The sequence below is a fragment of the Macrotis lagotis genome, chromosome X (genome assembly GCF_037893015.1).
Source record: "Macrotis lagotis isolate mMagLag1 chromosome X, bilby.v1.9.chrom.fasta, whole genome shotgun sequence".
Classification (NCBI taxonomy): Eukaryota; Metazoa; Chordata; class Mammalia; order Peramelemorphia; family Peramelidae; genus Macrotis; species Macrotis lagotis.
In genome coordinates, this window is record NC_133666.1 from 467,298,123 (window position 1) to 467,323,850 (window position 25,728).

The 25,728-nt window shown below is 33.7% G+C and overlaps 1 protein-coding gene across 11 annotated transcripts in view; it reads left to right on the plus strand.

Moving 5' to 3' along the window:
- The window catches only part of ANKRD12 (ankyrin repeat domain 12), a 202,872-nt gene that overhangs the window by 111,905 nt on the left and 65,239 nt on the right, over positions 1-25,728 (plus strand). For all 11 annotated transcript variants that reach the window (XR_012471634.1, XR_012471635.1, XM_074201603.1 and 8 more), the window contains 3 exons: positions 859-1,005; positions 12,394-12,597; positions 21,490-21,632. Coding sequence is in view for 9 of the 11 variants with exons in the window: in XM_074201603.1 (XP_074057704.1) it covers positions 859-1,005; positions 12,394-12,597; positions 21,490-21,632 (494 nt within the window). In the remaining 2 variants the exon portion in view is untranslated. The remainder of the gene's footprint in view (positions 1-858; positions 1,006-12,393; positions 12,598-21,489; positions 21,633-25,728) is intronic.

The following is a 25,728-nucleotide window of genomic DNA, read 5'->3' on the forward strand; positions in this document are numbered from 1 at the left end:
GTGCTACTTAACTACACTGAATCTTTTTTAATTATTTTTTTTTAATTTTAAGGCAATGGGGTTAAGTAACTTGCCCAAGGTCACACAGCTAGACAATTATTAAGTGTCTGAGGCCAGATTTGAACTCAGGTACAATGAATCTTGAAAAAGGTTCTGGAACCTTTAGGACAGTTCATACATTCCATAATCTATTATAGATCATCATTAGATATTTGTATTCTTAGAGCATCCTGGTACTTTCTGTGGTTACCCTCATGGTGAGAACCAGTTTACAAAGTCTTGAATTCTTGGTTTCTGAAAACAGGGAAAAACCTATATTTTATGAAAATAACTGAAATTATAGAGTTATTAAATTAAAAAATGTAATGCATGTATGTGTGTTTTGATAAGACACCAATTAAAAGGAAATTATAGATTATCAAAAGCAAGGAATATTAAATTCTAAAACTGAGAAATAACGAAAGGACCTATTATTTGAGGCTGTTAAAATTTGATAGAATAAATCATTAAAATGCAAAATATTCTCAGAATTAATAATTTAACTGATATAATCTGTCTATGAACTCTAAGCAAAATTAAAAAACTTTTAAGAAGTATTCAATTCAAAAGATGCTTTTATTCTCTGAATTCTATATTAAAGTAATTTTTATTCTATATTAAAGTATATATATTAACTCATATATATAAAAGTTACTTCCAGAAGTTCAAACAGAAGGTTGTATTTCTTATGCAGATATACCGGATTTTCCAAAAGTTTTTAGTGCAGTTTTAAACTTTAATAACTTAAATAGTTTTTAAAATTCTATGCTCTTCTTTTTATGTGTAAATATAATCATACATATGTTTTAATATTTCCAGAAAAAGAAGGCCCAGAGAAGAAGAAAACCAAAAAGGATACTGGAAATAAGAAATCAACACCCGTTAGCATTCTTTTTGGTTACCCATTATCTGAACGCAAGCAGATGGCCCTTGTAATGCAGATGACAGCAAGAGACAACAGTCCAGGTGATAACTTAAATTCGAGTTCGTAAGATACTCCTCAGTAACAGTAAAGTTCTATGTTTATGCATTAAAATAAAAACTTTAAATATATGAACTTTTTTGCCATTGCTTTTAGCATTTTGAATTTAGCATATATTTTTAATAATTTGGGGGGTTTTTGGTTTAAAGATTAAACAATGTCAAAGAATGCTAAGTGGTTATACTTTCACATTAATAGTAGAATAAGAAAATTTCAATGATTTTCTTTCAATAATCCATGAAAGTGCTGTATATTTTTTCCTATAAATGTCTCAGATTTTTTTCAAAGTTTTCATAAATTCCTTTCTAAATTTGAACATTTCCATACATCAGTTTCATTGTCTTCCTACTAAAGCTGCCTTGGAAAAGAAGCATAATTCATTTTTTCAGTTAATTCCATGATATTGTATTGTACCAATATTTTATACTTTAAACTTTGTAATCAGATTATCATACACAATTCTTAGGAGTCCTCTTTACTAACATTTCTAACAGTAGGAGAATACTTACAAATTAATTATCATTCAGTAAAAGCAGATGATAGTTTACTTTAGAATTTGCACTTTCATGGATCCACTGTGAATAATTCTTTCCAGTGGTAGAGAAAAATCCATATATGCCAATTCCTCCTGTGTAATTTTTGTCTGAGTTCTTTCATAGACTCTTCCAGTTTATTCTATATTCCAGAGACCTTCCCCTCAGTCTTTTCTATATTTTTTCTGAGAGATAGCATAGCTTGAAGAATAATAAACTGAACATGCAATTAGAAAGACCTGATGCTGTCTCAGTGCTGCTTCAAGTACTTTTTAGATATGCAGCCATAGGCCATTCATCCTCTTGAAACCTTTGTTTTCTTATCTGAATTTGGGGCCAATAGCAGCTATAATACCTAACTCATAATGTTACTGTGAGGTTTAAATGAAATAATGTGTATATAAAGTCTACTGAACACTTTAAAGTCCTATGTAAATGTCCAAGAAGCATTATGGGTATCCTGGACTGAGAATTGGCTTTGGTACCCAGGAAACCCTCATTCAGGTCCTTCCATTGACACAATCCAGCTTTGTGACCCAAGAGATGTCAAGCAGGAAGTTCAAGATAGGATTGGAATATAGAAGAAATTTGAGAATTGATTTAGGAACTCATCTACATGGAGATGAAATTGTATCCCTGGAAACTGATAAGATCTCTGACAAAGCAAAGAAAGAAGAAAAGAGGACACGCAGAACTGAGTCCTAGAGTACAGCTAGGCATAAAGGAAAGGATGCATCTGATGATGCTGCAGAGGAAATCTGTCTATGAAGACTGAACAATATTATAAAAATCCAGGGAGAAAAAAAATATACAGAAAAAAGGGATGGTTAACATTGTGAACTTCAAAAAAAGTCAAGAAGGATTGTTATTATTGTTAATCTTTTTTCCTCGAAGAGGACCATGACATCAGAAAGGTACTGCCATGTTTGCAAGTGAATTTGATTTAAGTGGAAGAGGACTGTGCAAAGTCACTTTCCCCTTCAGAGAGATCTGGGTCCAGTGACAAGATAAAGATGAAAATGCCTGAAATGGCCTTGGATGCAGTGGAGACCTTGACATTTTTAAAGCTAAGATCTTTCCCAGATCTTGGTTTGTGACTGAGTCAACTCCCATTCAATGATTAAGGCTAGGCGAGAAATGAGACAAAGAATGGCCTCTTTTACCTTAGTCAAAATAAAAATGGGAAGACTCTGAAGTCTCTGGCCAAAATAGAAAACATTTACTATTTACATAAGTCACTCTGAGTCATCAAGGCCTAAACAGTGACCAAGTGGGGATTCCCAGTCGAACCTAATGTTAACCAATCAATGAGAACCAGAGTGATTTGGGGTTAAAGCACGGTCCTTAAGAAAGAAATCAGCCCTCCCTCACTTAAGATCAAGAAGGATAAAAAGATTGAGGAAAGGCCAATGGATGTAGCAGTTTGAAGATTATTGATGAATTGCTTCAAAGAGTCATTTCACAGTTATCATCCTAATATATGCAGAAAAACATTATTGCTAAAAAGCATGGGATAAAGCACACAGCCTTGTTTTATTCCATCTAATATCAAGAACCCAGGTAAGCATATTATGAAATTGACATAGCATGCTAATGAACTTCTCCAGGCAACAAAATTTTGACATAATTTTCGACAAGCCCTCACCTACTGACAGTATTTAAAGGCCTTGGTCAGATCAAATGAACACCATGTACAGAATTTGGTTCTGCATCTGACATTTCTCCTGGAGTTTTCCATTCCTTGGCCCTTTCTGAAGCCATACTTGCTTGGGTAGATGACCATCTTTTAAGTGAAGGATCAACCTATTAAGGCTTGGCAAGAATCTTGTCAACAGTGACTTAAAGAGAGGTCCCCATGATTGTCACAGGGTACTTTACCTTTATAGAGGACAATGAAGGTATCTTTGAACTTCTGGGGGATAACTTCCTCTTGCCATATAATCAACTTTCTTATGAACAGCAACCTCCCTACCTTTTAAATCTCAGATGGAATGGAATCAGCACAAGGCAATTTTCCAAAGAGAGGAGCTTAATGGCATTCAAAACCTCTTCAGTTTGGCTAGAGAGGGGTTGACTTCAATCTGAAGTATATGGTCAATGACTTCTGAATTGGATCAGCTACATGTTGATAGTAAATTATTTGACTTGAAAAGACTGTAAGCCAAGACAAAAATGGAGAGAGAATTGGTACAGTCAGTAAAGCTGAGTTATAACAATGTATGGATTGATTCTCTGCTGCTTGTGATAATTTTGGCCTAACAGTTAACACCAATAAAACACAGCTTCTCCACCAACCAGCACCACATCATCCATATATGGAACCGTAAGTTTAGCAAATGGAAAAATATGGAATGCTATAGATAATATCACATAACTTGGCATTATACTTTTCAAGGATGTACATGATATGGATGATGCACCCATTGCATAGTTAGCTCAGTGTTTGGGAGACTGAAGGGAAAATATGCCTGACTGAACTGAAATTCTGCTGACCTCATTGATATATGCTTATAAAACCTAGACAGTATACCAGCCAAGAAACAGAATCACTTCCATACGAATTGTCTTAGGAGATTTTGAAGGTCATCTGTCAATATAAAGGTACAAGACACTGAAGTTCTTTCTTCAGTTAACCTGCCAAACATTCAAACTCTACCACACTGCGACTCCAATGGGCCGGCCACATTTTTTGATTGCCAAATGTATGTTTGCCTAAAAGACTCTTTTACGAAGAATTATACTCAAGGCAAACATTCATGTGGAGATCAGGAGCTCTACAAGAATGAACTCACGGTCTCTCTAAAGAACTTTGGAATTGAATGTAAGACATGGAAAATACTAGCAAAAGGCCAACCTGCATGGGGAATCCTTACCAAAGAAGGTGATGTGTTCAATGAACAAAACAAAATTGCAATATTTCAAAAGAAGCTTGAGATGCACAAATTTAAAGACATCTCCACTCTAAATTTTCTTATGGACTCTATGCATGACCTGTGATAGAGCTTTCTGATCTGTTTGAGCAGCCACTATCAGACATACTGTACCTTGATGTCGTTTTTGATTCTCTTTGAGAATGAAAAATAGCAACCAATATGCACAAGCAACCATTAAAAAAAAGAACCTTAAAAGTAATATTTTGCCCTGCTAGTAAATGTTTTTGTAAGTAGTATATACCATGGGATTCTGTATTCTTTATTTTTAATTTTCAGTAATTTTCATTTACTTGCCTGATTTTAAAGGTGTGATCTGCTGTTAAAAAAAAAAATCTTCTGTCCTAAGAGCTGTTCTCTATTAGATAAGTAATCAGAGAATTTGAGAAGGTGATTTTGAAAGGAACTGTTAGCAACTATAGAAAAATATGTTAATATTTTACTGTTAATAGACTAAATATTAATTGTTAATAGAATTTCAAATAAAAATAGCTCTGAAGTGTCACCTTAAATCTATCAAATAAAGATCAATAAATCAACAATTATTTATCAAGTACCTACTAATTGCCAGGAACTGTGCTAGGTACTGAATATACAAGTGCATAGAATGAAACTGTACTTGTAATGGGTGTACATTCTAATGGAGAGAAAACAAGTACATATAAAAACATGTACAACATAAATATAAATGTAATGTAAACATATAACAAAATACTTAAATACAAGTAGAGTTTCAAAGGGGGGACACTACTTTTGAGGTTTTATGCAAAAGTTAGTTCTTTTAGTTCCTAAGAGAGGGGACTGTTTGAAGTATCAGTAAAGAGAGTGTACATTTCAGGCAAGGGAAATGAACAGTGCAAAAGGGAGTTGGAAAATCTCATGTGAGGAGCAGAGAGAAAGCTAGTTTGTCTCTATATTAGAGTGTGGAATAGGGAGCTATATCCAGTGACACTTGAGAAATTGGTTGACAGGGCTGGTGAGAAGTAGAAGTAGAAGTACTTTTCTAGGTGAGAAGTAATGAAAGCCTGAACTTAGGTAGTAGCTGTGTGAGTAGCAAGAATGCGTCAGGTGCAAGAGATGATGTGAAAGTAGAAACAACAAGCATTGGATAATCTAGGGAGAAGAAAAAGTTCAAGATAATATTAAGGCTAAGAACCTGGGAGATGAGAATTATGGTGATACCTTGGAGAGAAATAGGGAGGTTTGAGGGGAAGTGAAAAACAAAAACACAAAATAGAGACATTTGGAAGAGGGGAGAATTTGGAGGAAAGATAAATTCTGGGGCGGCTAGGTGGCGCAGTGGATAGAGCACCAGCCTTGGAGTCAGGAGTACCTGGGTTCAAATCCAACCTCAGACACTTAATAATTACCTAGCTGTGTGGCCTTGGGCAAGCCACTTAACCCCATTGCCTTGGAAAACCTAAAAAAAAAAGATAAATTACGTTTTGAATATGTTGAGTTCAAGATAATCTCTAGGACATGCAATTTTCAATGAAGAGAATAAAGTTGGGTGTACAGATATAGAGCTGTGAGTTGTGAGCAGAGATAATAGTTAAACTGTCTAACGAACTAATGAAATTACTAATTAAGAGGAAAAGGAAAAGCTATTATGGAACAAAACTTTAAGAAGTACGCATAATATGAGCATATGATGTGGATAATGAACTAGCAAAAGAATACTTAAGGAGGTGGGTGGGATATGTAGGAAACAAACCAGAGACGAAAGCATTTCCAGGAGAAGAGAATGGCTGGGGGCGGCTAGGTGGCGCAGTGAATAGAGCACTGGCCCTGGAGTCAGGAGTACCTGAGTTCAAATCCAGCCTCAGACATTTAATAATTACTTAGCTGTGTGGCCTTGGGCAAGCCACTTAACCCCGTTTGCCTTGCAAAAAAAAAGAAGAGAAGAATGGTCAACATTGTCAATTAGAGCCAAGTAAGAAGAATGATCTCTGAGACCACTGAATTTGGTAATTAAGAGAACATTGGTGTATAATTGCCACACACACTGCAGTTATCTTCACTGTGGCCTTTTTTGTTTCTTTTTATCATGAGCATTACAAGGCAAGATAGCAAAGTGGCCCATGACTTTGGTAAATCATAAATATACATTTATTAGGCATAAAAGTAGCATCTTATATGTGGTTCAGAAAGATGAAATTCACAGACAGGAAAGTGAAAGGAAAGGAGAAATTTATATGGGGCCTGCTGTGTTTTAGGTACTCAGTTTAGGTGCTTGATAAATATTATATCTGATCCTCACAACCACCTTACATGCTTTCATAATTTTTTTACAGTGACAAAAGTTATTATGGCATTTTACAGTGAGGTTACAGGTTGCATGTTCCCACAGCCAGGAAGTATCTGAGACTGTTTTTGAACTTAAATCTTCTGACTCCAGGCCCAGTGCTCTACACATAGTTCCACCTGCTTTTCCCGCAAGTATAAGATAATAGTTAATGTTTAAAAAAAAAAGGATTTCAGCAAGCTCTATATGAATCATCAGAGTGAAATAGCAGCCAAGAAAGGTGATGCAGTCTTTGCATTTGGAAATGCAAAATACCCAGGAGTAAAGAGATGATCCTACTTTACTTTGACCTAGTCAGACTGCAGATCTTTTTTTTTCCCCTTTAAGTTCTGGACACCACAATCATTAATTAGCTGGAGAATAGCAAAAATGAAAAGGTCCTAGAAATAATTGTCACATGAGGAGTAATTGAAAGAAATGAGAGTGCAGGAGCCAAGATGTCAGAGTAAGAGGAAAAAGTAAAACCTGAGCTCTTCCATAAAACTCCACAAAAAGACAAAAAATGCATTCACTGAGTTCTAAGTGGGGAAATCCCAGAAAAATCAGTGAGTCATTTTTCCAAAGCAGATAGAGAGGTTTGCAAGCACTAGGGACAGGATCTTGCCAGTTATAAACACACAGTGTTCCAGCACAGGGACTGAAAGAGAAGTTTTATATCAAGGCAAGAAGAGGTTCCAGACTCACAGAGGGGACTGATCTTATGTAGGATGCAGGGAGTGCTCTGGCTCTCACTACCGAGTTTCAAATAATCCAGATTCTGGGCAAACTGAGGAGGGACCTGAACCTAGAGGTGGTACCACAGGTTGATGGAGCAGTAATGGACTCTAGACTGGGTACTGAATTAGGAAGAAATGCACATGCCAGCAACAACTATTTAGTTTTGACTCCCAAGAATGGAGCAAGATCCCAGATCCAGCCTTTACTTTAGCCCAGCATGAAGCCTATGGTAAAATGACCAGGATATGAAATTCAGACCCAGAGTGGGAGTCTGCTGGTCTGCCACTTTAAACTAGCAAAGCTTTCCAACTGGCTTGGTAATGACTGAGCCTAGCAGCAGTCTACTGGAATTCTAATCAGGGATGATTGCATAGATGTATTTCTCAGGCCCAAACTCCAGTAAGGAAATTGCAGAGTTTAAACCAGGAGGGCATGGATCAGACTTTGCCCTCAATCAGACTACTTTGATAGCAGTGAAAACTTGCAGGTCCAAAGGCTCAGCTAAAATAACAACTTTCAATACCCTAAGAAAATTTAGTATTAGGACCCAAGAAGACAGAAACTTAGTCTGGACATTCTCTCTACAAGTTCACAGAACTTATCCTTTACATTAATAGGTGTGTTTTAGGTAGGATTTTTTTTTAGGATGGAATTAGATGTCCTCTAAGTTCTTTTCCAACACTTAAGTTTCTGTAATTCTTACATTTTAAAACTGAATTGAAAAAGAATGTATAATTGCAAGAGCTTACATATTTCAAGTAAAAGTTTATGAATATATGTGTTCTATATCAAGAATCAGGAAACATGCCCTAAGGGTCAAATCTAGCCCCACCATAGGCTGTGACCTCAGAATGATTTTTACATTTTTAAATACATTGAAGTTTAATTTTATTAACTTGCTTTCTATCCTACAGAAACAGGTGGTGGACTAGATTTGGCCCATAAACCATAGTTTACTAACTCCTATATCATTAGCATTTTGCATATTCCTTCTGTATATTCATTCTTAGATCAGATTTAAGAGTTAAATGGTAAACTTTTATACACACGCGCGTGCACACACACACCTATTAAAAACTATTGACCTAGATACTTGTTTTACCAGCTATATAAAATGTTTGAAATTGATCTACACAAATATGGGGCAACTTTGATGAAAATGTTGGAAGTGAAAAAGTGCATTTTCACAAGTGCTAGACCAGGAATAATCAGGAAGACACATCTCCCTAAGTTCAAATCTCACCTCAGACCCTTACTAACTGTGACCCTGGACAAGTCATTTTAACCAATTTGCCTCAGTTTCCTCATCTGTAAAAGAACTGGAGAAGGAATGGCATATTACTTCACTTTCTTTGCCTGATGAAGTCACAAAGATTTGGACATGAAGATGACTCAACAATAACAATTTTTTATATCACAGAATTGACTAAAAATTATACAGATTATTAGATCCCATTGTGCTTATGTTTTGTTTGCTATAGGAAATTTTTGATAAGTAGAACTACTACCTCAAATGCCTCCTTCTGTTCTTGTCAAAATAATACAGTATTCCTTGAGCAACATATATTACTTTCTTCAGATATCTGATAACAAATGATCTTAATATCAAATGACTTATAAAATGAGCACATCCTTGCTATTTGCCCCTATTATGGTGGAAGTCCAGCGCAAAATCCAAGTTGAAGAGTGATTTCCTATAAATAGTAATACCTGCACCCTCAAATGGCAACAAAAATGTTCATACCCTTTGATCCAGCAATACCACTACTGGGTCTATACCCTGAAGAGATGATTTTGGAAAAAGGGTAAAAACATCACTTGAACAAAAATATTCCATAGCGTCCCTGTTTGTGGTGGCAAAGAATTGGAAATTAAGTAAACGTCCTTCAATTGGGGAATGGCTTAACAAACTATGGTATATGTATGTCATGGAACACTATTGTTCTGTTAGAAACCAGGAGGGTGGGAGGGAAGCCTGGAAGGATTTGCATGAACTGATGCTGAGTGAGATAAACAGAACCAGAAAAACATTGTACACCCTAACAGCAACATGGGGGTGATGACCAACCTTGATGGACTCACTCATTCCATCAGTGCAACAATCAGGGACAATTTGGGGGTATCTGCGATGGAGAATACCATCTGTATCCAGAGAAAGAATCGTGCAGTTTGAACAAAAACCAAAGACTTACCTTTAATTTAGAAGGGGAAAATACCCATTATCTTACTATGTAATTCTTCTATCTCTTATACTTTATTTTTCTTCCTTAAGGATATGGTTTCTCTCTCATCACATTCAACTTAGATCAGTGTATACCATGGAAATATTGTAAAGATTAACAGACTGCCTTCTGTTGTGGCGGGGGGGGGGGCGAGATTGGGGGGGAAATCGTAAAACTCAAAATAAATAAAATCCTAAAAGAAAAAAAGTAAATAAATAATGCTCTCCAGTTCTGTTTGTAGATAATATGTGCATTACATTAATCCCCAGAATAATACAGATTCTGGATAATTTTTATAATCACTCAAAAAAATTAGATCTATTCACATAAGAAAAGCTAAATGGAAGAAGGATGTTTTTCTTTGATCATTTGATCAATCTATAGTATTTGTTCATTAGTGTGTTTTTTATATGTGAAGCATTGCAAATGGACAATGAATTAGTCTCAGTTAAAAGGAGAGGGGGCTAGATTTAACCTTTGGAAATTGCAATCTGATTCTATGTAAATACGTTTTCAATATTAATATTCTTCTAGTATTGTAAGACAGTGGATCAAGCATTATGCTATAATTTCCACAGAATTGAAACTGAGAGCAGTAGCTCAATGAAAAGGTTTAAGAGTATGAACAGGTGGAAGTATATTACAATTATGAAGGAAATGATGGTTTTCTTAGACAATTCTAAGGAATCAGCAAAAATAAGAATTGAGACAATAACTTCAGCAGAGAGGCAGACTTTTAAATAAATCCTCAAAATTCAACAGCATCCAGTTGATAGTAATAGAAAAATTTGATTCAAAATTACTACAAAAGTCGTAAAATATTTGGAGATCAATTTACCAAAAATACACAAAATACTTATAATTTTGAGGAATAATCAATCCTTGTGTCTAAAAATGTCAATATAAAAATAGCAATACTACCAAAGTTAAAGTTTTAATGCTTTGTCAAGCTATAAAAGTGATATTTAATAGAACTTGATGTTAATAATAATGCAATTCATTGAGTGAAATAAATGATGTAGACCATCAGGGAAATTAGAGGTGGGGAAAGAAGGGAAATGGCATCTTCAGACCTAAGACTATATTTTGCAGTAATGTTGAAAAATAGAAAAGGAGCTCATTGAAATAGACTAGACAGTAAATCTGAAAACATAAATTACTTATGAATGAACTTTCTTTATGTCCATAACTGCTAGAAAACCTGGAAAGCAGTCTGGCAGGAATTAGGCTTAGACCAACATTTTATGCCATATTCCACAATAAATTCAAAGTGGTTATGTGACCTTATATTTAAGATCATACCATAAAATTACAGTTATTAAAGAGAAGTGATATAAAAGCTTTGCTCAAGGAAATATTCAAATAAACAAGAGATAAAACAATAACATGCTGAATAAGAGATAGTTGTTAAACATTTCTCACATTTCATTGGTATCCTGTCAATGTCAAACATCCCCTAAAGGAATTTTAATATCCAGTAGCTTGGATGGATTACTTTAAGCTAGACCTGTGGGAGAACATGGACACAGAACGAAGGACTGACAAACATGAATGGGTTGCAATCTGTATTATTGATGGAATTACCTATATTCATGAGATCATAGATCTATTCAAGTATTTCAGTAGAAATCTTATAACTATCTGATTTCTTACTAATCCATAGACAAACATCTAGACTTGAGTTCTATGTCTATTTATTTGAATTTTAATGCTATTTATTTTGCCTAAAATTATTTCAGTTTCTTTGCATTTGGCATAAAAAGAGTATTTATGAATTACAAGAATATTATTGTTTTATTTCTGGACAGTATTTTTTGTACCTGTTTCTTTGAAGAGGTAAATAGCAATTTTCTTCATAGATATTTTGATGAGTCTTCTAAAAGAGTTCTAAGCTGTATTTTAAAGATATTAAAATCCTTGGCTCTACTAAATTTCTACTCCAGTGTCTCATTGTGTTGTGATACAGAGTGCAGCTCCTTTGTGCTTTCTATTCCTGCATAGTTCATATACCTATTTCTCATTAATCTGTCACAAAAAAAAAAAATAGACACAACTTGATGGAGTTCTTCCTTTCTATTTATTGTCTCAGGGTTATGATTATATCATTCAGTTTGTCCATTTGTCATCATCTTTCATTTTCCTTTCTTGACCAGTCTAACTCCTTTTATGGTTATACAAATCCTCAATAATTCATTTTATGCCATCTTCGGCAACATAACTGTAGTTGCTATATGGATGACACATAAGTGTATCAACTAGAATATAGGTTTTTTTTCATAAAGTAGAATCTTAATATACTTGTTAAAGGTGCAAATTCAGAAGGAATTAATAGTTTTCTTAGTTCTAATTATACTTGATGCTTTGATGTAATATCTTTAAGTTTTATACCTGAATTATTTTGTAATTTTTTTTAAATCATGAAATTTGATAGCCCTGAGGGGAAAAAATTTTAAGGTTTAGTTAAACCAACTTTCAAAGAAGTAATGTATAAAATGCTATGTGAAGAATCAGTATTCACTGTTCTCATCATAGAACAACAAAATTACATGCACATTATTCTTTCCTATCAGGGCTTCATAAATGTTTGTTGAAGTTTTTAATTATCTTAAAGCAAAACAACTCTCATAAGTCCCAGTTTTTACTTACAAGATGTTTTCACTTACAGATTCCACCCCAAACCATCCTTCACAGACAACGCCAGCAACACAAAAGAAGACTCCCAGTTCTTCATCTCGACAAAAGGATAAAGTTAATAAAAGAAATGAACGTGGGGAAACACCTTTGCATATGGCAGCTATTCGAGGAGATGTGAAACAAGTCAAAGAGTTAATAAGTTTAGGGGCAAATGTGAATGTGAAAGATTTTGCAGGTAAGTTGGCAATTCAAAAACTATATAAATATACGTGAATTATACTAATAATTTCTATTTATACTGTCACATATGCCAGCAGTTATTTTTATTTTTAATTTTAAAAAATGTATTGTAAAGGATATCTGGCTAAGGTGGCTGTCTGAACAGAGATAGGCAGGTTGTCTAAATTCTGTATACTTACTGCAGCAAAAGCCTATACATGGCAGCAAAGCAAATAAAGATCAAAAGAAAAAGATAGAAACTCACAAAAAGGGAGCCTCAAAAAAAAAGCCAACACTAAGCATAGGCATAGAAACCTCTTGGCACAAACAGAAATACTTGCACCCATAAAGAGTCTATGTTGAGAGGCAGGAAGAGCATAGAGACTTCTCATAAGAAAACTCAAGGGTGGTCAAAAATTCCATGGTATGGATCTTGGAAATAAAGAGACTCAGTAGCTACTGCTCTGAGCAGGACAGAATTTAGAAATCCCAGGCCCAGGGACTCTGAAGCCCATTGCATTTTGTAAGTGGATGTCATAGAGGACCCTGAGGATCCAGCCTTCCTTAGAATTTCAAGAACAAGAAGAGCCTAAAATCTACTATCACTCCTTCTAGGGTAGACACACCTTCAGTTCAGTAATACAGATATTTTAGACTAAAGCCAATCCCTTGGGTAGTTTCAGTTTGATATTGGAACACTTGAGACATTTGTGGGTCATTCAACAGTTAATTAAAAAAAAAAAGTACTTACCTAACCATAGGAGGAAAAGCATATTCAGCATTGATTTAGGCAAAGCTCCCTTCCCTCAATTTCTCAACGTGATCCACTATCCCGGTATCAAAATCACCTGCATCTTTTGTGCCTGTACTGCACTCAGGCACTGTAGCCATGCCATCAGCAGCCTGAGCCTTTAGACCTCTGAGACAAGCAAAACTGCCTGATTCAGTGGGTGAAGAATTGCTCAGGACCTCTTGGGGTCAATCGTCTTCCTTAGAAGCACAGAAAGTAGAATTTGGTCCTGACACAAAGTCCCTATTCCAGAATTAAGGTTATCAAGTTGAGTAAATAGAAGATAAAATGGTCATTTTAAAAGAATTATAACTCTGGTTATTCCCAAAAATGCAACCTAGATGAAGAGAGTATTTTTCAGTGACTATAAAGCAGAGATAGATTCGAAGGAGAAAGTTAGATTTTCTCTCAAGTTCTACATGAATACATGGAAGAAATAAAACATGAGATAAAAAATGAAGTAAAAAATTCTGGGGTAAACAATTGGAAGGAGAATAAGTAGAATAAAAAGTGGCACATCTTAACAAACTAATAGATTCCCTAAAAAACTGAATAAACCAAAAAGAAATCAATAATTTAAAAGAAAATGTTAGGTATAGGCTGTCAGAAACAACTGACCTGGAAAATAGAATAGGAAGATATGATTTAAGAATCATCAAACTCATTAAAAACCAAGATCTCCTGTATATTCCCTTTTTATTCTTTTGATAATCTTTCATTTTTTTCAAACTATATGCCAAGATAGTTTTCAACTTTCATTTTTTTGTAAATTTTTGAATGTCACATTTTTCTCTCCCCTTCCCCAAGCAATCTGATATAGGTTATACATGTGTATAATCATGTTTTACATATGTACAAATTAGTCATGTTGTCAAAGAACTCAAATTATAGGAGAAAAAATCATGAGAAAGATAAGAAAAACATAAAAGAAGTTTTTAAAAGTAAACTTAGTATACTTTTCTCTGCATTCCAACTCCAAAAGTTTTCTCTGGATGTGGATGGCATTTTCCACCACAAGTCTTATAGGATTGTCCTTGATCACTAAATTGCTGAGTCCATCATAGCTGATTATCTCACAATGTTGCTACTAATGTGTAAAACGTCTGGATACTCTTAGTTCAAGAAAAAAATTAAAATTGCCTGGATCTATTAGAATCTGAAAATATAGTGAACATAGAATCTACCTATCACCTCTAGAAACCCTAAGGGGAAAAGTTTTAAACTACTACAAAGGAAGAGTTTAAATTCCAAGGAACCACAATCAGGAATAAATAAGACCTGGTAGTTACAGTTATTAAAAACAGGAGATCTTTGAATGCAGTATTCCAGCAAACAAATGTGTACAGGCTTATAACCATTAATAAATTAACATACAGCAATGAATATAATCCTATAAGAAAAAAATCAGTAGTATATTCAAAGACTTTTAGGTATTCTTGATTAAAAATCAAAACTGGGGAAAAACTTTGAAATGAAAAATGTCAAAGAAACCTAGAAATTAAAGAACTTGAAACTAAAGGAGTTTTGGCGATGGCTGCATAATATTAAGGCAATGTAAGAAATGATGAAAGATGATTTTAGAAAAAACTAGGAACATTATATGAACTGACACAGAATCAGAATAATGTAGAGAATATCTAGTGTTTTAAAAATCATGTGACTTTGAAATACTTAAGAACTCTGATCAAAGCAATAATTACAATTTCATTTCTTATATATTACGTCTTTTTTTCTGTTTTTTCTTCCATTTGGATTTGATTCTTTTTTAACATGATTAATATGTATCTATGTTTAGCATAATTACACATATAGAGCCTATGTTAGATTACTTTCTATCAGGAGGAGGGAGAGGAAAGAAAGAGGAAGAGAAAAACGTAAAACTTAAAATCTTGCAAAAAAAATGATTGGTGAAAACTTCATTGGATATTGTTTGAAAACAAATAAAAATATTTTAAAAATAAAAAGTTACAGCTCCATTCTCTCTCATCACATTCAACTTAGATAAATGCATTATACCATGGAAGCAATGTAAAGACTAACAGACTGCCTTCTGTGGGTAGTATGGGAGGAGGGAAGGAAAGACTAGGGGAAAAATCTTTCTAAAAAAAAAAATAAATAAAAGTTACAGCCCCAGAGAATCTATGATTAATGAATATGTTAACCTCCTGACAAAATGACATATATTTTCAGTCAAGACCACTTTATAGTTTTTTGTTGTTGTGGGGTTGTTTTTTTTTTTTTTGCTTGACTTTGTTACAGGATTTTTTTTTAAATTGGGGGGTCATTTGGGGAAGATACAGCTTACAGTAGTGATAACTCAAGAAAAATCTGAGCATTGGAAAAAATGCTTAAATGCATAAAAGGCTAGAAGGAAGTATAGACCAGTGGGACAGCTATGAAAGAAGGTTATTGAAGTGATTTTTTTTAAAGTAAGCTATATGGAATAGAAAAGTTGACAGTTTCATATGCAATCCTTTTTACATTTTCCTTTGTATATAAAAATGCTTATTTATTGGTGTTAAAATTAAAATAAAAACTAATTTTTTAAAAACTTTTTCATTTTATAATGATACTATCAAAACAAACACACAAAGCCAAAGTCATATCAAGATGAACAACATTCTAGAAGTCAAATGGGGTGGAGCACCCAAATATTTTTACTAATTGGCTCATGAATGGTCAGAAATCTATATATTTGTGTATTTGGGGGGAATTTTTTGTAATTATATTTATACTACATATTTTATAATTATAATACTAATTGATCCCAAACTGCTAACATGTATTATGGTAGTCAGGCATATATTAATAGTTAGAGGGAGGTGGATAATTCATGTGTCTTATTTAATTGAAATTTCTTCCTAAAAGCTTCAGGGCTATATTCCAGGGTGAAGTGGACTATGTTGTTCCTAATTGCCAACTATTGGATACCTTATAGATTCTGGGTATGTCCTGCTAGATATCCAACCCACTGATTTTAGAGTTATGGAAACTGATAAGCAGAGAAATGAGACAACCTAATCACAGCTAATTTGTGGCAAAAGTAGAATTTGGAAGTAAAATTGCTGATCATCTACTTTTGTCCTTCCAACCATTTCTAGTCACTTATTGCCTTCCAAATTATTTAATTCCAGTGGTGACCAAAATAAGAGCCATGACTCTAGGAGATCCTGAAGGAAAAGGAAAAGAGACTTGTAATCCTATGCTACTATGAATATTTAGTTTCTCCTTACCTAGCCTCTTGTCTGTAACTCTTGGGAGGATGAAGCACCCTCTTATGTCTTGCCTTAGCCACCTGCCTGAGCCATTGTCTTTCCAGAGCTTAAAATAGAATCATAGAAACAGGGTATTTCATACCTGGAAGAAACTTCAGAGAATAGTTTTAGTCCCCTTATCTTACAGGTGAAAAACTGATGTTTAAAAAGACAAATTTGGTGATTTGCTTTACATCATGTAGCCAGTTAAGGAACAGAATCAAGAGTAGAAGTTAGGTCATCTGAATCCTAGCCCAATATTTTTCTGTTGTATCATGAGAACTGAAAAGTTCTCAATGATACTTCCCAAGTATCATTTCCAGGCTCCATCCTTTGTGTTTTCAAAAGGTACATGTCTTCAAAGGAGTTGGGCAGAATAGTGTGTGGGGGGAGAAAGGACAAGAAAGGACAGGGGGAGAGGCAGCTAGGTGGCATACTGGATAGAGCACTGGCCCTGGAGTCAGGAGTACCTGAGTTCAACTCCGGCCTCAGACACTTAATTACCTATCTTTGTGGCCTTGGGCAAGCCACTTAACCCCATTGCCTTGCAAAAACCTAAAAATAAATTTAAAAAAAGGACAAGGGGTTGCCCAGGATAGGCACTGAGAAAAACTGATTTTAGTGTGTCCTCTTCCCTTGCCTTAGATTGCACTTTGCTTGGGATTAGGAGGGAAGAGTAGACCAGGAACACCTCTCCACCTAGGATGCAGATCTGCATTTGCTCCTGAATCAAAGTTCCAATGAACACACTGTACATATAGACACATTCTACAGTATGTACAGTTCTATTAAATAAGAAATTATTAAGCACTGGAGATATGAACTAACTCTTGCTCTCAAGGATACATTTTATTGGGAAGAATTCACATATACATAAATATACATATATAACGTGTGTGTATACATAATCTGGATTTCTAGAGTAAAGTACAAATTCCTCTATTACTTTGTATTTAAAACTCTTCAAAAAAATGATTATAGTCACATTGATTGCATATATATTCACAAACTCTTCTTTCCAGTCAAACTGCCCTACTTATTGTTTGGTTTTTTTTGTTTGTTTGTCTTAGTTTTTTGCAAGGCAAATGGGGTTAAGTGGCTTGCCCAAGACCACACAGCTAGGCAATTATTAAGTGTCTGAGGCCAGATTAGAACTCAGGTACTCCTGGCTCCAGGGCCGGTGCTCTATCCACTGTGCCACCTAGCTGCCCCTGCCCTACTTACTTTTCTTGACACACGTCATACATTGTCTTCTCCTTTAGACTGCTTCTTTTATTTTTTGTTTGTTTTTTGTTGTTTTTTTGTTTCGTTTTTTAGGTTTTTGCAAGGCAAATGGGGTTAAGTGGCTTGCCCAAGGCCACACAGCTAGGTAATTATTAAATTTCTGAGAACTGAATTTGAACCCAGGTACTCCTGACTCCAGGGCCAGTGCTTTATCCACTACGCCACCTCGCCGTCCCCTGCTTCTTTTATTTTAAAAGGAAAAAGCATATTTTAATATGATAGCTTGGCAGCAACATGCATAAGGAAGCTTAATATTTCATTGTTCGTCAAAAAAAACACTCCACAGATAAATTATTGAAGAAGAAAAAACTTCAAACTTTCCCAGCCAAAATTTACTTAATAGATGCCTTTTGAATTAAATTGTATCTCGACTCTGCAAAACACGGTGGGGACAAAAAGACAAAAATAAAATAGTTCCTTGCCTTCCAAATTGTAAATTCTTTTTTAAATGACAACATTTATAGAATGCTTTAAGGTTTACAAAGTATTTTATATATGTTGTATCAATTAATTTCCTCTCAACCCTGTGAAGTATAAACTATTGTCCTTTGTTTTATTTCTGATTCTTTTTATTTTTGTTTTCCATTTTAAATTGTATTAGAGTAGCTTGATAATAAAGATCAGGAAACAAATAACTTTTCTTTTTTTTTTTTTAAGAAAGATTTTATTTTGAGTTTACAATTTTTCCCCCATTCTTGCTTCCCTCCCCCCACCTCCCACAGAAGGCATTTTACCAGTCTTTACATTGTTTCCATGCTATACATTGATCTCAGTTGAATGTGATGACAGAGAAATCATATCCTTAAGGAAGAAAAATAAAGTATGAGATAATAAAATTGCATAATAATATAACGGTTTTTTCTAATTTGATGGTAATAGTCTTTGATCTTTGTTCAAAGTCCATAATTCTTTCTCTGGATACAGATGGTATTCTCCATTGCAGATAGCACAAAATTGTCCCTGGTTGTCAAGGTTGATCATCACCCCCATGTTGCTGTTAGGGTGTACAATGTTTTTCTGGTTCTGCTCATCTCACTCAACATCAGTTCATGTAAATCTTTCCAGGTTTCCCTGAATTCCCATCCCTCCTGGTTTCTAATAGAACGATAATGTTCCATAACATAAATATACCACAGTTTGTTAATCCATTCCCCAATTAAATGACATTCATTTAATTTCCAATTTTTTGCCACCACAAACAGGGCTGCCTATAAATATTTTTGTACCAGTAATGTTTTTATCCTTTTTTATCATCTCTTCAGGGTATAGACCCAATAGTGGTATTGCTGTGTCAAAGGGTATGCACATTTTTGTTGCCCTTTGGGCATGATCCCAAATTTCTCTCCAGAAAGGTTGTATGAGTTCACAGCTCCACCAACAATGTATTAGTGTCCCAGATTTCCTGGAACCCTTTCAACATTGATTATTGTCCTTTCTGATCATATTGGCCAGTCTGAGAGGTGTTGAGGTGGTATCTCAGAGATGCTTTAATGTGCATTTCTCTAATAAGTAATGATTTGGAGCAATTTTTCATATGGCTATGGATTGCTTTGATTTCCTCAACTGTAAATTGCCTTTGCTTTGCGTATCCTTTTACCATTTGTCAATTGGGGAATGGCTTGTTTTTTTTTAAAAAAAAATTTTGCTCAGTTCTCTATATATTTTAGAAATTAGTTCTTTGTCAGAAATACTAGTTGCAAAAATTGTTTCCCAATTTGCTACATTTCTTTTGATCTTGGTTACAGTGATTTTGTCTGTGCAAAAAGCTTTTTAATTTAACGTAGTCAAAATTATCTAGTTTGTTTTGAATGATGTTCTCTATCTTCATTGGTCATAAACTGAGGAAACAAATAATTTCAAACAGAAAATAAGGAATGCATTCTTACATAAACAGTAAAAAGAAAAAGTAAATAAGCAAACAAATCTTTGGTTCATTTTGGGGCATGAGGAAGAGATAGAGTGAGTTTCTTGAGAACAGGAATTGTTTCTGGTCTGTCTTTGTATCCCTAGCACCCAGCACACAGTAGGTCCTTAATAAATGTTGCTTGGTTGATTGACATGCCTTTTACAGTGTCTTATCCCTGTATTAAAGTCTGCCGCCTCATCTGTATAAGAATTCCTTGCTTCCTTCAAGACTCATTCCAAATGCCCTTTTCTATTAAAGGCCCACCTGCTCTGATCTCCCAAATGGCTAATCTCCTTTCCATTCTCAAACTCTTACCCCACTCACCCACCCCCAACCCCGGAGATAATTTTGTTTATATTCTTTTCTCTATGTAAGACAAATAAGCTCCTGTTCCTGCCATATGTAAACACCTTGAAGTTAAAAATATTGTATTTGACACTGATTACATGAATGAGTGGTGTGAATTTTAGTTTATAGTATAAATAGCAATTTTTAAAGATTGTGAAATTTCATTCTTTTCTGTTTAGGAGACAGTTGTCTCCATTCTCAAAGAAAGACATTTTTGTTCATTTAAAATGCTAGTTTAAGCTAATGACTGAAAAGGATCTTAAACAGAGGTCCAAGTAGATATTTTTTAATGACTAAGATAAAACTTGTTTGTGGCAGGATTCATTACAGTTTCAATTACTTGGGGTTAGGGGAGAATAGGAGTTTAAGTAGACTTGATAATCCTCCTGAAATTTCATTTACACTTAGTATCTGATTATCAAAGCTCTCACATAGAGTAAGATGAATATCTACCTAAGTCTAAATATTTTTTTTTGGACTAAATGTGTGATCTCATTGGTTCAAAGAACTCCCAGTTAGGAAATTTAGTACAGTGGTATAATTTGGCTAGGTTAAGAGAGGAGTCTGGGTATTCTAGAATTCTTTGATGTCTGTTCAGGCTCACACACTTCAATCCCTGTCCAGTAGAATTTGAAACTAGGTTTTTCTAGCTTTAGGCTGTCTCTTTTCATTATGGATTTTCACTTTGCAGCATTGTGTCTCAGTGTGAAGAAAAGAATTTAGTTTATTGACATTTCTTCCAAGCAGAATTTGTCTTATTTTAGTTTAAAAAAAACTTTTCACTTAGTAAATTAATACTATGATCATTTAACTTCATAAATGAATCTTTCTGAGGTTTTACATGAAACATTGTTTACATGCAAAATATATTTTCAATTATCTTTTTTCTAGATTATCTTTTCCTAAGTTGTGCTGCTTAAGAAAGCAGAAAAAGTAGGTACCTGCATTATGGGTGTATGTATGTGTATCTATGTGTGAATACACAGACATATATACTGTACATACATGTATTATGTATGTATATATAAATAACAAGATAATATAGTGTATAGTTGCAGAATTTCAATTCAGAAAGCCCTGAACTTTAAATCTCATGTCAAATACTTAATAACTCTAGGTATGAGATTAGCCTCTGAGTTTATTCACCTATAAAATAATAAGATAACAAGATGATAAAGAGATAATAAGAGGACCTGCCTCACAGGGATATTATAATAAATGCAACGTATTTTTCAAACTTTAAAGCACTACATCTTATTTATATACTTACGTTCATATATTTTGTATTTTTTCATATATAGCTTAATGTCTAATATTATGCTTTAGGTTGGACACCACTACATGAAGCTTGTAATGTTGGATACTATGATGTTGCTAAGATCCTCATAGCAGCTGGAGCAGATGTTAACACACAAGGATTAGATGATGATACACCACTCCATGATTCAGCTAGTAGTGGGCACAGAGATGTAAGTATAATAGACAATAGTTAGCCCAAAATTCCAAGAGTCATATTTAGCCCAGAAAATAATGCTTGCGACTCCTATATTGGCTGCTTAATTGTTATTCTTCATGTCCTATTTGAAATCGGCAATTCCTCTTTATTATTCAATATGACAATTCAAATACTTTTTCAATATTTTTGTTAATGCTTTCAAAATGTAAGTTAGTTAAGACTTATTTATATTGGTGCTTGGATTTTCATAATACCATAAATACCATAAATTCCATACTTCCAAATCTTAAAGCTCTAGCAAATAAGGAGCTCTTTGCATAAGAGAAATCTATCTTTGTAAAAGAATATGATATATTCCCTATTTTCTAGAGAGATTTTAATCTTAGAAAAGTGACATAGAGAACCCTCAAAATATCTGTCTACAATTTAGAAATTAATTTGTTTTTAGTATTTTATATACCTAATAGCAAAATACTGTCTATGGTATATTATAAGTTACTCTTCATTGTTAATTGTAAACGTGTATGTATATACATATTGAGAAAGGTTAAATTTTCACTATGATTTTACAAATAAATGATATTCCATAATTTTAAACAATATAATACTCAAAAACAGTCTATTTATTGGAATTTGGGCCTTCTGATTCAAGAACCAATATAAGCTTCTTATATCTAGGGCAGCATATTGTATTTACTACATGATAGTTGATTCAGCTCTTCTCCAGTTGTTAGACATAGAGGTTGTTTCCAGGGAATGGGGGGAGGAGAAAAGAGGGACAGTGTTCAATTATAAACAGAGCTATGAATATTTTTGCAGTTAGGTCCTTCCTTTTCCTCTTTTTTTTTTTAAAATCATGCTTTTGGGCTTATTATTTTTATTTTTAACAAGTTTTGGGGTTTTTTGGGGTACTATTCTTTCCATTTCTCTTTTACTCTTAACTACCATTGAGCAAATTTAAAAAATATAAACCAAACAAAAAACAAATCCCCATATCTACATAGATTCCTTTATCAGCCATGTGTGAAAATGTAAGGCTCATTCTACATTTCGAATTTGTCACTCTGTTGTTGGGACAAGTGCAATGTTTTTGTGCTTTCTCTTCACTCTTTTGGACTACTGGTTTATTATTGTATTGATAGAATTCTTAACATCTTTCAAAGTATCTTTTCTCTAGCATGTCATTATCATTGTAAAAACTGCTCACTTCACTTTTCATCAGGTCATAAAAGTCTTCCCAGCTTTCTCTGAAATTGTCTATTTCATCATTTCTTATGACTTAATAACATTCCTTTACATCCTTATGTCACCATTCGTTTAGTTATTCCCTAATAGAATGTCTCCTTAGTTTCAATTTTTAGCTAACATGAAAAGACATGCTCTAAATATTTTTGCATTCATAGATTCTTTTCCTTTTTTTTTATTTCTTTAGACTATAGGCCTATTAGTAGCATAACTAGTTCAAAGATTTTGCATAATTTGGTAACTTTCTAGCAGTAGTTCCATATTGTTTTACAGAATGACTAACTCAATTCACAGCTCTACCAACAATACTCTAAATTTACCTATTTTCCCCTTAAAACCTTAAGTATTTGTTATTAGTTTCTCTAATTATCTTTTTCCATTCTATTAAATGTGAGGTAGAATCTCAGAGTTACTTGAAGTTATTAATTATTTGGAGCATTTTCTCATATTTTTCTTGATACTTTGCTTTTTTTTCCTTTAAAAATTGCTGGTTCATTTATCTTTTGACCATTAATCTAGTTAATCTCAGAAGAGAAACTTTTTGAAAATGTTTTTCCCATTTACCTTCAAGTGTTTCTTGCATTAAATTTATTTGTGCAAAAATTCAAATTTTTAATAATCAGTATTTTCCATGTTACCTTGTGTGATCCTGTTTGCCCTACATTAGTTAGATATTCTTACCCTATCTCTTGATCCAAAATGTTTCTTCCTTCTTTAATTTAAAATTTATGATGTCATCTTTTATGTCTAGGTCAAATATTAATTTGTAACTTTGATATGTATGTGTGAAGTGTTGTTCTAATTTTAAATTCTGCTGGACTACTACTAAGTTTTTGTCAAAGTGAGTTTTTCTCCCCAGAACTATCATCTTTAGGTTTTTCAAACTCTGTGAACTATGTTAACTTTTGTATGCAGTATAACAAATAAGTTCCACTGATCAGTCTTTTTTAAACCAGTACCAAATTATTTAATGATTGTGATTTGAAGTATAGTTTGATATCTGGTACTTTAGAAACCCCTTCCCTCCCCTATTTTTTTCCTTATTATTCTTGAGATTACTGAACTTTGGACCTTCCATGTGAATTTCATTATTCTTTTGTCCTAGCCCTATCACAGAATCTTTTGGGATTCTGAGTTGTATAGCATTGAATAAATAAATTAGATTATATAATCATTTACATTGTAATTTTTATTGCATTGATTTGCCTGTGAAAAATTAATAATTCTCCAATTTTTTTGGATGTTTTCATTTTTGCAAGAGTGTTTTATAGTTAGATTTATATAGTCTTCTTTCTGAACTTAGTTTAAATAAATTGTACATGGTTTCTTTAAAAACGGTTTTGGTAATATTGACATTTCTAAACGAGAGAGTTAAAACTTTTAGAATGGGACAGCTGTTCAATAATCATTAAAACAATTTGGCACTGGCTATTAAGTAGAGTATTCAATCACTGGAATAGATTCGATCATTGGAAGAGTAGTAGGTGACCATAGTAATCTAGAGTTTGATAAACCCAAAAGCCCAAACTTTGGAAGGAAAAACCCTCCGTTTGACAAAACTTGCTGGAAAAAATTGGAAAGCAGTTTGGAAGGAACTGGGCATAGATAAACATCTCAAACCATATATACCAAAATAAAGTAAAAATAAATGTTTTAGACAATTAAAAACCCTATCAGATATATGGATAAGGGAAGAAATATGACCAAACAAGAGATAAAAAAAAGATCACAGGAAATGAAATGGATAATTTTGAATATATAAAATTTAAAAGCTTTTGCACAAATAAAACTCATATAGTCAAATTTAGGGGAAAAAAACAGAAAGCTGGGGGAAATTATTTTATAATAATATATAAGTAAATGAGCCAAAATTTCAAGAAATAAAAGTCATTTCCTAGTTGATAAATGGTCAAAAGATATGAATAAGCAATTTTCAAAAGAAGAAATCAACAGACACATTAAAAAATACTTTTAAATCATTGCTATTAGAGAATTGCAAATTAAAGCATCTTTGAAGTACAACCTCACACCTATCAAATTACTTAACATCACAGAAAGGGAAATTGACAAATGCTATGATGGGATATGATCAATTTGGGACAGTAAAAACATCATTGTGAACTAGTTCAACCATTCTGGAGAAGAATTTGAAACTTACCCCCATTCTAAAACTGTCCATATCTTTTGACCTGGTGATATCACCACTAGGTCTGTATTCCAAAGAGATCAAAGGAAAAGGACTTATTTGTACAAAAATATTTTTAGCAACTTTTTGTGGTGATATAGAATTAGAAATCAAGGGGTAAGACTCATCAGTTGCTTGATAAATATTGATTTATTTCTGAATCTCTCCTGAACATTGAATAAGCACCGAAGGAACAAAGAGAAAACAAAAGCAATTACTGTAACTAAAAATCACTCAGATTTTCCCATCCAAAAAAATTCAACTTAAATTTGACACTAGATTCTGGCCTTCTCATGATCTCTGCTAGACCTGTTTATTACTCTCTTGATGACTTTCCCACCTTTGCCTCTTAAAATCTGATTGCATGGAACCCTGGAAAAAGGAATTTGGGAAGAGAGTGAAACCAGAGCCTGGAGTACTGAAGGATGGAGTGACTCGAAGTCATGATCAGGACAAAAAAACTAAGTTTAGAAAAAGGCAAAAAATGAAATGTAATGATAAAAGATTATGATAAGATAAAGGAGTTTCAAATTTTATATTACATAGAGGTTGTAGATTGTTGTTTATTGTCTGTCACTCTCAAAGAGAGGACCTGACATCAGAAAGGTGATGTCATGACTTGCAAAATGAATTATATTTGAATGAGGGGTTCTGTGCTAAGTCATCAGCCTCATTCTCT